The sequence below is a fragment of the Ciconia boyciana genome, chromosome 3 (genome assembly GCF_034638445.1).
Source record: "Ciconia boyciana chromosome 3, ASM3463844v1, whole genome shotgun sequence".
NCBI lineage: Eukaryota > Metazoa > Chordata > Aves > Ciconiiformes > Ciconiidae > Ciconia > Ciconia boyciana.
This window is the reverse complement of record NC_132936.1, coordinates 56,297,342-56,312,789: the sequence shown is the minus strand read 5'-3', so window position 1 is coordinate 56,312,789 and position 15,448 is coordinate 56,297,342. Positions and strand designations below refer to the sequence as shown.

Here is a 15,448-nt window from a genome sequence, read left to right as displayed (position 1 = left end):
TTACCTGCTGCAGGAGAGGAGAAGGTGTTGTGAAGCAATTTAGCTGGATTGTGCAGCACCTTTCCACAACGGTACTGGCAAGTGACTGTATAACAGCATGCTAAGAGGATACAGGATCAGTTCAAGAAGCAGGACTAACAAAGAAACACTCCCAGAAAACTGTTTTTCTATGTCAGTGCCATCTGACATACCCAGAAGGAGCTCTGGTGGGACCACTCCCAAGGGGATCAAATTGGTGGATGCTTTGCTCTTAAGAAATTCTCTCAGTAACTGAGGCCATGGGATTGCTGATCAGAGTGGTCCCTCAAAGGCATGGCTTTTGGGAAAGAAAGCACACAGCTGCTGGCTCTAGGGAGAAACAGAACAGAAAGAGAGAGGCCAGGGAATGGCAACAGGCCTCCAAGATCACATCAGCCAAATAAAAACACCTATTCACAGAGCACTGTATACGGAAAGGCCGTATGCCATCACAGAAGGTGGGATGAGCCAGTTCAGCAGCCACTGATCAATTCCTGTTTTTCTAGCAAATCAGCAGCAGCAGAGAAGTTAGTGCACGCCTTGCCAGAGGGACAGAAGTGAGTCATAAAGCCCACAGTGGCACTGCCACAATCTAGATATAATGATTTTAGATCTGCTGAACATGCACCTCTATTTCAGTTACTGTGAGAAAAGAGTATCAGGGATAAGGCTCCCATTCCATCTTCTACCAAGAGGGAAACACATAGTATGCTTGTATTAAGATTTTGCACAAATACCCATCCTCACTGAACTCAGCCCTTTCTAAAAATAAATAAATAAAAGGTATCACACGGAGGAGTGTTGTCCATTTAGGGCTGCATCACACCTCCATCATCACCTCTGACAGCACAGCATACAGCAAATACTTACAGGCCTAACAGAGCATATTTTTCCCCCAACTCCACCCAGACTCATACTACCAGATGTCAGACCTTCTTCTTTTTCCTCCCTGGGTACATCGCTTCCTTCTATTTGAGTGAGGAATTGGCTACAGCTGACTGTTTACCAACTGTTGATACCCACCAGGTCTCACCTGGGGTCATCACCACTCTTCTCAGGAACATCAGCACTAGGGTTTGTAACAAGGGACAGCATGGGCACCAGCAAACAGTTAGCTCAGGCACGATATTACAATACAGATGAACCAAATAAAAATCTTGTGACCACAGAAAGAGATACTTTCCCTTCCTTCTTTCCAGTTTTCTTTTACCTCCAATCCCTATTTTCCCCATCTCCTCTGCCCCTGCTCCTCCCTGTTCTCCTGCTCACAGGCTCCCTCCTTTTGCCAGTCCAGGCACTAGTCTAATCAAAAGTTAGCTAAAGACCCAGCAACAACAACCACCTTTTTCAGTCAGGTTAATTGTCTGCTATTTTAGGGAGCTGACTGTGAGATGTGACAGGAACCAGATCTGGCTTGGTGAAAGCAGAAGGAGCAATTTGGCCAGGAGCAGGGAAGAGACAGAGGTGAGACCTCCTTTTGGCAGTTTGCGAAACTGTGATTTAAGAACCAACTCGTTCCTCAGCCTTAGCTCATGTTTATCTTACCCAGTTCTGTAAAATGGCTGAGAGGGTGAATCTTTGCATCTGGTAACCCACTACCCTCTCCTAACAGCTTCCAGGTATTAGTTCAGGAGCAGCTGATTAGGAAATGGTTTCCTTCCACCACCACCTCTTTTTTTTTTTTTTTTTTTTTAACAGTCTCCTATTAAACCAAATCAATATCTGTGTGTGCACGTGCATTGTTCACATAGTGCCATATATTCCCATTGTAAGTATCCCAAATGATACTGTCAAGATGCAAATCTCAGAAATTATTGCAGGCTCATCTCTAGCATATCTTTAGCTCCTTCCCCCTTGTTAGCAGTTTCACAGACTGTGTGGTGAGCTGCAACCAGGATCAGCTCTTCACCAAATGATCTCTCTAATGCTGTCATACATGTGCCTCCAATGAAATCAGTGTAACATGCCTTAGGAGGCAGGAAAGAAGGTTAGCTCACTAACTTCTGTCACACCTTCAAACCCCTGTGATGGCAACACCTTCTGTGTTTGGCTAACACGGTCTGTGGCATCATCTTTAGTGTCCAGAAGAGCTTCAGCAACCCCAGTCCTGCTTTCTCTCCACTTGTTCTCACCCCTGTACCAGCCTCTTCACTGTGCTAGTCCACGTGTTGGTATCCACATGATAAACTACACTGGAGAGAGGATCCATCCAGAAAAACAAACCAACAACAATTGAAACTTTTTTCCATTATTTTTCCCGTCTGGATCAAGCCACCAACCTGGCTCTCCATGCCACCACGCAAACAGCTCTGCCAGCATGACAAAGGGGGAAGGGGCTGGGGATGGGGACAAGAGTAAGAATGAGCAGCAGAGTGGAGCAAGGAGCTCTTCTGCCACCTGCCAGAGCCCCCCTCTGTGGTCCCAGCCTCATCCGACAGCAGTTTCAGTGCCAGACCACTGCAGGTGCTCTCGGGAAACCTCCCCTTGTATTCTGACAGTAGGTACCTCAGGAAAGTTAGGCGCCTTTGAAAAGATGCCACCCCCTCGTCTCCCATAGCCCCACATACTGTGCACATTAGTCATTTTGTTTCTTGGCAAACGTTTGCCCATAAAGTTTCAGAGAAGCACTACAGTAACTGCAGACCAGATGCTTCCGAGTACTACGCTGTATTTTATAGCACTGTATAGCATTTTACAAGCATTAACTAATCAACAACTCTTCCAGGTAGTTAAGTTTAATTATCCCCATTCTACAGGTGCTGAACCAGACCCAGGGAGGTTGAGAGATTTGCCCAAGGCCAAAAAAACAATTGGTGTCCCATCCTGGACTGTAAATCAGGCGCTACTGTATGTAACTTCTTCCTGAGCCTCTCATTGCAGCAGCAGCAGCGTTCCCTTCATCTGCTGCTGCAGTACAAGCTTCTCCTGAAAACACAACAGGCAAAAGCCCACCTCTCCCTGCCCTTCACTGCAATGGGTTAGTCGAGCTGCTTTTTGTCCACCAGCTCTCCTGTAACTTAGTCAGCACAGCCAAGATGACACAAATCATCATGCTCTGCTTTGCTCCCAAAGCCCGCGACTGAATCAGGCAGGCAGTATTCACAGGGCATCTCCCCATCTTTCTAACTCTGATGCCTACTTATATATGATGGTTTTGGGGGTGGTTTTTTTCCCCTCAGTTTCCCTTAATCAGCTGACTGGTCTTTTTGTGCATGCTGTTGTTTGTTTATCAGGCTTGAGCTTTTAATAAGCAGCAACTGCAGTGGTGCACAAGCGGCAGCTACAGTAGCAACAGTAAGTCCAGACCAAAAAGCGGTGAGATGAGCAGTATACTGAATGGATACAGCAACTTTTGCTACAAAACAACAAAGAAAGGCTGGCTGGAGAAGAGTTAGTTTTAAGGAGCTTCACCTTGCAGGCCACTGGATAAAACATTATCTCTGTGGGCTTGCAGCTGCTGGAGATTTCTCCACAGAAATGTTTGGTGAGCTGCTTTGGACTGGATTTAAAGGCCGGGCTAAGGTCAACCACTCTCTGTAATTCCCTTCCCGAGAGTTACAGAATATTTCTGGTCCATCCAAAGGAAGGAAGGATGGTATCTCCAGGCACCACTGGTGCTGTGATGGGAACTGCCTGAAGACTGATCTCTCCCTACCATCAGTGCTACCAGTCTTGAACTCGCAGCGTGGGCAGAGGTGGCCAAATAGCTTTCCTCCCCCGTACTTGCTCTGGCCCCCGCCTTCCTCACCTCCCACCACGAGCCTTCAGCAGGTCCCATCTGATGCTCGTGCTCTGGAAGCAAGCAAACAAGCCCCACATCAGTTACCCATTTCGGCTGGTCTTTGCTACTGCTCCTCGGATAAACACTGCTGCTTCTGAAGATAAACACACGCATGGCCACTGCTCAAAGAAAAACATGCAAATATACTACATTTGGCAGGCAACTTAGTTGTAAGTTACCTTTGTTCCCTCTCCTGCTTCGGGTCTGCCATCCAGAACGGCAGCCAAAACACATCTCGAAGATGAGGTCTGGTCTCAGGGTGTTTGCAAGTCTCAATCTTGCAAATACCTCAGCTGCCGACTAATCTCAACGACTAAAGTATGGTCATGACTTGTTTGATGCTTGATGCGTGGTATTTTGCTAAAACAGAGCCCACATACATGGAAAAAAAAAATTATTAAAGGACAAAGAAGAAAGACAAGTTTAAAATTGTCAGAGTGTATGCTTCAAAATAAATTTCAGCTAAATACTCTCAAGTGTAACAGTATTTTGTATGTTAGTAAGACCATTCAAATGAGAAAAGAAATTGGTATTGATTCTGCGGGCTCATGTCTCAATACATCTATAGGTTGTAAAAGTGTAGGAATAAATCTAATAAATTAATCTAGCTGAGTAATAATAAGTTCCATTAACACAGTAATACCTACCAAATCAATATGTATGAACAATTTCAGACCTCAAATTTAACAGAAGTTCTTCTACGAGTTGGAATGTGCTAGAGTTTTTTTTATTTATAACAGGATGTTAAATTGGGGTAACTTTTGTACTTCATCTTAAAAGATCTTGCATGCTTAGATACACAGCCCTTTCTTCAAGTGAATTATTAGGGCATTATTTGGTGTCTTAAACTCAGGTAACCTCTTCAGAGCAGGAGAAATTCTGAATCCCAGAGATTTTGCTTGGTTAATATAGATGCAACATAACTCTTTCACTTCGGGCAACCCTCCAACCACCGCATGGCACTGCCTCTCACCCTGACCACTCTGCCTCACTCCTTGGGAGTATTCTGCTACTGAATGGTTGTTCTGATAAGACGTCACTTTTTTGTTTAAATGAGAGAAAACCTGGAATTTTCCTTTTCAATGCCAGTAAGCGGTGCCTTCATACGTGTACTACAGCCATCATACCACCTTGCCCCTGTGCTTCTAGATTAAGTCCTCCAAATGTCCTAGACTCTGCTGAATCTCTTCAAAGGCATGATTCCCCCTGCTGCAAACTGGACCTGAAAAAACACTGAAGTATACTGTCAAAAAATGCTGGTGAGTGAGCAAAGCAGCTTTGGTAGAAGAATGTGAAGAGGAGGCAACAGAGCAAGGTCTCCAGGTCTCCAGGACTACACACAGGTGTTGTCTGCTCTGGGAAGAACTGAACCACGCTTCTGCAAATGGTGATCTCTAAATTCCAGAAAAACAGTAGTTTTTCTACAAAGCATCCCCCTCAGCACACCAGGTACCCAACAGCAGGGGTATGGTATCCAAAATCTGACTGGAAGTTACCTGTGCATATCAGGTAGGTCACGCAGGAAAAGGAGGCACTTCAGTCTGACCATTTTTGGGTGCTGGCTTTTTCCTCACCATGTTAAATGAAGCTTGGAAACTTTTTCTGCCTGACGGTACTTAATCCTCATACTCAGCCTGATGAAAATTATATCTACAATATTAAAGTTTTATTTCCTTCAAGTATCAAATCCCATACCCATTAAAATATTTTACAGCTCCCTGCTCAACTCTTCCCACCCTACCTGCTATTTGCTGTCCTTACTCATTTCAATCTACCCAGGACGGTCCCTACAGACCTCAATATACTGGCAGCAGGGAGTTAAAAAACCATAATCAAAAGCATTTCATGTTTGTAGCAGCAGCAGAGAGAGAAAAGGAAAGGAGCAACAGGAAAGAAACAACTTGCTCAGTTTCATTATGGTGCTCAGCTTCTAGTAAGAAGAGATTTCAGAAGGTAAATGGCCCAAATCAGGCTGCAGAAGCCACTGAAAACACAGAGCTATTTAAACTCCATAAAATATCTGGGCTTAGAATAATCAAAAGATAATTCATTTAATTTCATTAAGTGTTTTCCAGCATTTGTCTCATCATCATAGGGGGAAAAAAGATCCACGCAGAAAAATATGGCACCCTGGGATAGCCACAGAGGCACCTGGGTAGACGAAGATCCAAATCCTGGTAAAAAGCAGAAAGCATAGGATAGGGTACAGCTTATGCCTTATCCCCCTTGGAGCATTAGGCCCCTACCTGTCAGTGACTCACTTCAGGCCTCCCCTGTCTTCGATTCACAGTCTTGAAGAGTTAGACATCTACCTCCTCTCTTCAAAAAAAGGCAGAGAAGTCCCCCCGCTTCTGCCTTGTAGCCACCGCTCTCAATCATCCCATCCCCCTCAAACTCCCCCTTCCGCTGAAAGGGTCTGAGCTAGCAGCCCCAAGGCTACATTAAGGATCAGGATTTTCGTTATTAGGCTGGAGAGATCCAGGAGTGGAGCTGTGGAGCTCTCTTCCTCTTCGGTGAGGCTGATGAAGAGGTATCAGAGCAGGAACAGACTCTAGTATCGCCCTCCCACGCTGTCGGTGGCTTCCTCTCCATTTCACCAAATGGGGGGAAACATTTAGTCCCCTCTTAACTCATTTTCCATTTCTACCAAATGGAAACCAGAAAAAGTCAGGCACATCAAAACACTTGCTAGATGAGAAAAGTAATGGGAACGAATTTTGTTTTCGTTCTGTCATCAGCTAATGCTGGCTTACAGGTTGCAATTAAAGCTAGGGCTTGGGAGGTAATAATTATGGTCTTGCTACTGGCCATAAATTACCTCATTTATCTGTATTACAGATGCAGCAATCTGTTTCAAGCATAGAGTGTTTTTGTAAATTAACACCTTGAAGCCTGAAATGCCTTGGGAGATGAGCTGGGCAAAAAAGCATCTTCTAGTTCCAAACTTTTAATTTTCAAAACTTCTCCCATTTTGCATTAGGACAAAACCACAACCTTTTGAGGTTCTTCATCCCAAGAGAACCTCACAGTCCATGTGTTCACAGCAGCCCTCAGGGATGCAGCAAAGCAGGGTTAAACCTGGTCTCCTGCGTAAGTACTCCCATCACCAGATTACCATGAAGTCTTACTCGCTCTCCATCCAAAAAAATGCAGTCTGGACATAAGAAACATTGCTGAACATGCAGTCTGGAGAAAATCCAATCCTTCTTGCCAAGGTTTTGACTCATCTACATTTTCTGACAGGAAAAAAAGTTGTAGCAAAAGAGAGATTCACTATCCGGCTCCTAAGTTCCTATGTGCCGCCGCAGGTCAGACCTATCTGAAGGTGGAGCGTGGCCTCCCGCATCCCTATGGGAAAAGGCAGTGCAAAGAAGCAAGTGACCACCACACCAAGGAGAAACTGAAATTAAGGGCTGAAATGACTGTATCGGCTGCAAACAGAAGGCTGGCTTAATAAGCGTCACTATTTTTTACAGTGGCACCTACATGGTGTCATTTGTGGACAGACCTTTCTGGTGAGATCAAGGGCCATCCACCCTGTCTAGGAAATTATTTGGCTAGCACCACATACCGTGGCACATCCCAAAAACCAGGTGCGCTCCCTGCAGAAGTACGGCACAGTATTGCCGCACAAGGGCTCTCAGCAAGCATGGCGGGGCTGTGGGGACACTCCCTCCTCTGTCTCTTGCTCCTTTGTTGCAGCCGTACCGAGAAGAATGTGATGCATGGGAGTAAAACCCACTACCTCAATCATTTGGTGTCTCTGAGAAAAATGATGGAGAGTGAATACGTATTGAAGAAATGCTTTCTTAAATCACAAGAAACCAAGTCAGCGAAAACTGAAAGACAAGCTTCAAAACTGGCGTGGTTTAAGTAAAAATCCCAGGGAGACAGATGACAGACATAAATAAGCAGAGACAGGTAGATTAGGCGGTTCACAACATGAATTTCACAACCACCAATACTTACACACTTTACAGTCATAGCAATTTATGAGTCCCCATGCAGCTGTTCTTGCAACAGGTGATTTCAGCTGAGTTTGAGCTCAGCTCACAAGCCTTTGAGCATGAGCTTTCTGTTGTTGTTGGGTTTGGGGGGCGATTTTTTGTAGTTTTTTTAAAGTCGAGCTTCTTCAGCAGTTCTTTTTCCTAAGCTTTCCTGGTAATTAGCCCTAATCAGTATTCAAATGCTCATCTGTAAGGCTATCTGCTGACTTAAAGGAAGGGAACACCTCACTAATAGCCCCAGTGTTTCCCTCTGCCTGCAGAAACAACCATGATAAGGACAGAGACTCCAGCCATCTCCAAAGAGACAGAGCCACAAAGAGCCCTTCTGATCGCTGCTGGCATCTGGCCTTCCCCTCATTAGCACATTAAAGCTGCTCTGTCCATCCCATAAGAGCCACTCTGTCCATTCCTCCAGCTTTCTCTATGGAGCCATTTACAGTGCTGCTCCTTTGAAACCCCCCTAGTTCAAGAGGCAGTAACCCCTTCCCAAAGCCCACGGCACAGCCAGTGTCAAAAATTCCCACTTACAGACAGGCACCCAGTAAGTACCGGCCTTCTGAATGTCATAGGTAGACAGAAGACACCCACATATTTCGCCTTGCCAAATTGCCCCTCCTCAGGAAAGTCTTTCCCCAGTCAGTATGTGGGCTGTCGGGTTTAGATTACCGCGCACTTACCGTATCAAATCACTCCAAACAATTCCTGTTTCAGAATAGGACCGGCAAGGCTTGTGTCTCCTCAGGTGCAAATTCTCAGGAGCAAAAGCGAGACAAGGGGGACAAAGCTTTCTAACACCGACTCCAAAACCTGTTAGGAAACCACACTCAGACACTTGGAAACCAGGCTTCCAGTACTTGCTACAGCAGCAACACGGAAGCTTTATGTACTTCAGCTCATCTTCACTCCTAAATCAAAGCATTTTAAGCGTACTATGTGTCAATTTTAAGTGTACTATGTGCCAATAAGTGTGCATTCACTGAAATAAGTTGTTTGGAGGGGAAGGGGAAGAATATTTTTTTCTCCCGTTTTATATGTATTTCCCTTATGCACCCAAATTATTGGAAACGTAGCTAATTCTCAGAGGTCACTTGCTTTCAAAATGGCGATTACAAGTAAACTAATGAGAAAAGAAAACAGTGGACAATTTTTCATCACTTGATTTCTATATCCTCTGCCAGGATGCTTTCCTACGGGCAGATATGACCTTCCCACTTCCCCGACCAAAAAGAATAATACTAACAGGTATTATTAGCTAACTATCATACTAACAGATAAAGCCAGCCTAGTTGCTTTATCTACGCTCTGAACTCATTTTCTTTGACTTACTTCAGAATGGTATAAATATTTTTACCTAAAAGGCAAGCTACAGCTATCTGAATTGGGCTCAGACTCATTCTTCTACAGTCACTGTTATTCTGGGTGGACTTTGAGAAGCTATTTGTACTTTTTAAGAATAAAAATCCCCAAGGAAGATAATCCCTTTGTTTTGAAGAAGAAAGAGAAGCAACTGAAGGTTATGAATACTCACTCTTTTTTTGGATTCCAAAAATGATATGTTTGATCCTTGACTTGCTTTTCATTAAGGAAAAATGCCATAAATTATTTGGTTTGTTTGCCTCTCTGATCAGTCAACTGAAAGACGTTATTGCTTTGGGGCAATGAAATACATTGCCTCAATTTCATTATTATTCAGTTTCAGGTTCTTTTTAGTACATAAACTCCCTCTGTCTGATTTACTATGTGGATATGCGTCATTAGAAAAAAAAAAATCATTGGGTTATAGCTTTTGATACTTGCAGTGTCATTTAAACAGCTCTCATCTCTGAAGAGTTAGCAGCCTTGACACACGGTTCAAGTTCAAAGTTAGTCAGGTAGTGGGCCAAATTCTTCCTCAACTCCATTATCAGGGATGAATTGGGCCTGTAACATACTGAAAAGGCAAAAGTTTTACTTAGACTGTATCCAAACAGCCGGGTTTTCTAACAAGAAGAATCCACATTGCTTTTCTTCATATAATTTTGTTCAATAAATCACTGCCTAACTTAATGAATTGTACTTATTAGCAACATTACTTTTTCTCCCTTTTCCTAAGAAAGGTAGTGGTAATTAGACCATACACTGGCTTTATGCACAAGGCTAAAATTTACCTGATAAAGTGAATAAGTGAGCAAAGAAGTAGAGAGAGACTCACACTGCTCTAGAGAAAGCTTTCACAATTCACTAGTGCAGAGAACATAACTACAAAGCTATTTAAAAGATGGCATGGGACTGAGTGCCCAAAATTACTCTTACTCCATTTTCTGATATCAAGTTGAATATGTCTGTAATATTCTGATATGACTTTTAGGAAACTTCTGAAAAATAGAAAGTGCCGTTTAGCAACAGAGAGCAAGAAAAACCACATGAAGACATCCTTGAAACAGCAAGATAAGGCACGGCTAGATTTTATAGCAAGTATTCCTTAAGAAAGTACTAAAAGATAGAAGTGGGTAAACCTAGAAGAATGTATGTGCCATCCAGCTTTCTAAAAAAGTCCTCATCGAGGAAAGCAATACAACAGCAGGGCCTTAGACATTACTTTGGAGACCCGAGTTCATGGACGCGGCTATGGTATTTTTTGTTTCCCAGAATAATCTCATTTACTTCAATAAAATAACTTTGTCATAGTATCTAAAGATATTAATCCATTTTCCTTGCAGAAATTTCATTTTCCCTCCTTGTCCTGGTGCCTAGGACTAGAGATTATGTCCATGTATAAGCAGGCACCTCATTTGTTGGCTCTCATTTAGATAAATGATTTGTAAGAATCCCCCAAAGAGATCATTTGGCAACCTGCTCCCCCTGTGTTTCAGCAATGTTTATTCTCTGCCCAGTTCTCCTAAGGAGGTGATAACCAGCTTTCCCAACAGGAGATCAACCTGTAAATTAGTTCAAAAGGCTTCAGGGGCCACGGGCAACATTTTGCAGGTGATTCTCTGCTCTTGACCCTTCAGGTCACCCAGAGAGTGCAGGGAGGGGAGACAAGCCACCACTCTGTGCTGGGATGCAGCCAGACAGAGCGAGTTCAGACCCACCAACAGGTATCTCTGAAATATGCAGGTGCTGGGGTGGAGGCATGGAGAACCGCAGAGCTCCAAACCGCATGATCTTCTCCTTTTTTTCTTGCTTCCCGCTATAGGTGGGAGGCAATAGGGAGCAGGTGAGTCACTGCTTATTAAGTGGTCCTCTACAAGCAGACAGAGCTGGTGGAGTCCAATTTTGGCTTCGCAGAGGCTGTGGGGAAGCAAGCAAGCAATCAAGCAGCCAACATTATTCTTTCTCTCCCCTGCAATATAGCAGGGCAGGGTCAGCCAGGGACACCTACTGAGCAAATGTCACGAGGAAGGTGCCAGGCAGGGCCCTGCAGCTGGGATTCACGGGTGTGAGTCACACGTCCAGGAACGCATTTGCAGTATGTAATCACCACGACATTTCCCCTTAATGCAACGGCAATTCAAAGTCATCCTCTCCGGACTTCAAGGATAACAGGAAGCTTGTTCCTGTTGCAGCAGGTCCTGTGCACCATCACTGGCAGCTCAGAATTTATACCCAAACTATTCCAGTAAATCCCACAATTTCATTGAGCATCTCCAGTCCTCCCTGATTCTGACCCTTCAGTTTTGTGTTTCGCTTTGGTTTTCTGTTATGGCCAACTTTTTCACAGTGTTTGCCGTGATCACTGAAATAGAATTTTACGGTCAACCAGCTTTGCTTTCAGTATGTTCTCTCAAACACCCTGGGGGGGTTGTTCCAGTGCTTCCCTATTACCTTGGGATCTATTGAGTGAACAGGGAGGAGAGGTTGGAAGGTGAAGTTAAAATAAGTTTGCATAGCTTGTAAAGCAATTTTAAGAGGAGCCTTCAAAGGCAATTCAGGAATCACCAAGTGCCTGGGTAACCAAACTACTACATATGAAGTGAGAGAGGAATGTTTCAGTTTCTGCTCAGTTTCTGCCAGTGCCTATCCCCATTCTCCTGCTGTCTTGTTCCCTCCACGACCATACCAGAGCCTGTCCCCTCCCTGGGGACAGATTTTTTAGTAGGGCCTGTTGCGATAGGACAGGGGGTAATGGTTTTCAACTAAAAGAGGGTAGATTCAGACTGGATATAAGGCAGAAATTTTTTAACATGAGGGTGGCGAAGCACTGGAACAGGTTGCCCAGAGAGGTGGTAGATGCCCCGTCCCTGGAAACATTCAAGGTCAGGTTGGACGGGGCTCTGAGCAACCTGATCTAGTTGCAGATGTCCCTGCCCATGGCAGGGGGGTTGGACTAGATGACCTTTAAAGGTCTCTTCCAACCCAAACCATTCTATGATTCTATAACTCTATGAGCTACAAGCAGGTTTCTGGCAACCCCAGCTGTTGTCAACCTTTTTCTTTTGTTCGTCTGCCTGAGGAGGCCCACTTTGTCTAGCAGAAAACAGAAGCACATGAGCTCAACTCAGTGAGTCAATCAGGAACCTTTCACAAATGGGTCTCAAGCAAGTGGTGCACAGAAAATATAGACAGCATGGAGAAAGTGCTACCCTTTTCCAGTAGAAAAACATTAACTGAAGAAGCCAATGCTTGGTTTGTTCTGGGCTCCTACTTCTTTAGGGATACTGCATACATATTTCTTCCTTTCCCTTACACATTTGCATGCTATTGTTTCCACAAGAGATGAAAACATAAACATTGTGTCAGGATTAATTTCACTGTGCCAGGATTCATTTCATTGTATCAACAGAAATATGGCATGAAAGCCGTGACGTTACATGGGTTGAGTCCTTAGTTCCCATGTAAAGTTGAAGGAAACCTAACTTGGGCAAAATTTCCCTTGATACAGACTTTGGGATGGACTACAGAGTCTCTTACAAAGAAAATGCTACAGTAACAAGTCTTCTTCCTCTCCATAAATCACATGAATTCAGAAAAAATTGACTCATTTCATGTTTGAGGAGGGAAAAGAATATGTTCGTGAAAAAGTGCCTGGGCTCCTGTTCATCAGAGTGTTCCTCTGGGTGACGGGAGATCTCGCTTCTGGATTCAAGTTTGTGAATCAGAATAGAGATTTGAACCTTGGTCACCAGAGCCAATTTCTATCCTTTTTCCCCTTCAAAAAAAATCTAGATATTCTCATTTCAATCATATATATATATATAACAATAAATATTGATTTGACTCTAACTATGGCTTATGAATTAATACAACACCTCCTAGCCAGAAGACTGTGGTCAATTTGATGGCTGCCCAGGGGTCACTATTACCACCCTTGAACAAGAGTACCTGCTCCTGTATCTGATTGCTTCCGTATCTGATCCCCTTACCACATCTTCATACATCTCTTGCTGCCCCTGAGAAAACTTCTTTTCTCTAGCGTCTTATTTCAGGACTGACACACACCTCAGGATGACCAAGCAGAAGGAGAGCAGGATTTTGCAAGCACAGGACACCTAAGATGACACAGACCGTTGGGTTGAGGAATTGAGTGAATTTTACAATACTGGGACTTGCAAATGTGCACGTACAAGAAAATGTGTAATTGAGTTTGAGCTGAAGCAGCTCTTTCTTGTTTCAACTTCTTTTCAATCCTTCTCACGCTCGAATAACAAAGAATAAATATTTCCTCCCTTAGTGATGCTTTTGAGGATCCTCCTAGAATGGCAGCAGTTAATTAACTGCATATAATAGCAATGATCTGTGAGCAAACAAATACCTTCAGGTATTTGTAACAAAGATAGTAACAATGATAATTTCCTAATGTTTAAAAGCTTGAAGGAGTCAACGAGCGTCATCCTCAAAACTAGCATATCCCGATAGAAGAGCTGATGTTTTTCCTAGCAGCTCATCCGTATTACACTCATCCGTATTATTACTCTTTAGTACCCAAAAACTAAAGAGGGGACAACGAGGCCGACACTGGTACGCACCATCCCATCACTGCTCATAACGCCGCAACTGCTCTATTTAGCACGTAAAAGTCATGAGGCAGAAGCGACGGGGTCAGCCGGCTTTTCAGCCAGGAGCTCAGAGGCTCCTTCTGGAGAAGTGCAACCAGTTAGGCTTTGGAGAGACGCTGTTTCGTAGTAAAAACCTCAGCCCTAATCAAATGCAGTGCAGAAGAAACAAGTGGCAAAGAGGAGAGCGTAAAGGATTTCAGTAAGATGGTTCCAGTGTTTTCTTTGCGGTCGGTGAAATAATTTGCCCCGCGGACCCTGCAGTGTTCCTATCTTTGCACTGACAATTCTGAGCCCCACGCACAGGCGAACCGACCAGCCAGCGCCTCGCCCGCACGCCGCTCCGAAGCCAGAGGATGCTTCTCCCTGACCACGCGAGCTGGTCGGAAATCGGGCAGAAATCCCACGCGGGGCCACCCGGCACCCCGGAGCACCGGGCTGCGCCCGGCCGCCGCTGCGGACCCCGGCCGGGACGGGGGCCGCCCCCTCCCCGCCGCCCCTCTCGCCCGCGCTCCAACTTCCCCGGCGGCGCCTCCGCCGCTGGCCGCGCTGCGGCAGCGGGGATGTCGGCTGCCTTCCTCCCCGCCGCCCCCCGCGTGTCCGCGACGGGCCAGGAAAGCCGAAGCGGGCGGGGGCCGCCACTGCCGGGGTGTGCCTGCGGGCAGGGCAGGTGCGAGCGGCACCGGCCCCGGCGGGGAGGGAGCGGGCCGGGGCCGCGCCTCCCGCCGCCGCCTCGGAGGCCACAATGGGCCGGGGGAGGCTCCGCGCCGCCGCCCCCTGCCCGCGGCTTCCGCGGGGAAAGGCGCTGCCAGCCCAGCCGAGCCGAGCCGAGCCGAGCCGAGCCGAGCCGAGCCGCCGCCGCCCAGCCGGAGCCTTCGTGCCCCCCGCTCCACCCCGCCGAGGGGGCCGGGCCGGGGCTCCCCCGACGGCCGCCCCCGGGACCCGCGCGCCCCAGGGCGAGCGGCGGCGGGGCGGGGAGCGGCGCCGTGCCGTGCCGCCGGAGCGCCGGTCCATCCCCTGGCCTCACCTGTTCAGCACTTTCCTGATCCTCTGGCGCACGCTGGAGGAGGGCGCGGAGATGCCGCTCCTGCCGCCGCCGCTGCCGCCCTCCGCCGGCAGGTTCTCGATGGTGGCCACGACATGGCTGGGCTGCAGCGGGTGGTGCGGCGGCGGCGGCGGCTGCGGCGGCGGGGGGTGGCGGTGGTGGCGGTGGCGCTCGGGGGAGAGCATCGCGGCGGGGCTGCGCCTCAGCGGAGAGCGGGGCGCATCCCGGCGGGAGGGCGGCGGGCGCTGCTGCCGCCGGCGCTGGCTCCCTCGGCTTCCGGGCAGCGCCAGACCCTTGCCCGCTCCTCCCTCACTGGGCTGCCATGCAGCGAGGGGCGGGCTGCCGCCGCCAGCGAGTGCCGCTCACGGTCGACGAAGTGGCAGCAGTTTGGCGACCCTCCTCCTCCTCCCCACACCCCCCGCGCCCAGCCGGTGCCTCCCCCCGGCGGAGCCGCTGCCGCTGCGCCGCCTCGATCCCCTTTGTTCCCCGCTCGCCGCCGCCCCGCGCACGCCCAGCGCAGGGCTGCCGCCGCGGCTCGGCCCGGCCCGGCCCGGCCCGGCCCGGCCCGTCACGGCGCGGCGGCGGCGGCAGAGCCCCCTCGGAGCCGTGTGCGGCGGCGACC

General features: G+C 47.2%; 1 protein-coding gene across 1 annotated transcript in view; it reads right to left on the bottom strand.

The window, feature by feature from the left end:
- SLC35F1 (solute carrier family 35 member F1) overlaps nt 1-15,084 on the bottom strand; it is a 263,621-nt gene extending 248,537 nt beyond the window's left edge. Inside the window, exon 1 of the mRNA XM_072857893.1 lies at nt 14,809-15,084. Coding sequence (XP_072713994.1) covers nt 14,809-15,011 — 203 coding nt within the window. The 5' untranslated portion in view covers nt 15,012-15,084. The remainder of the gene's footprint in view (nt 1-14,808) is intronic.
- Nucleotides 15,085-15,448: the final 364 nt, after the last annotated feature.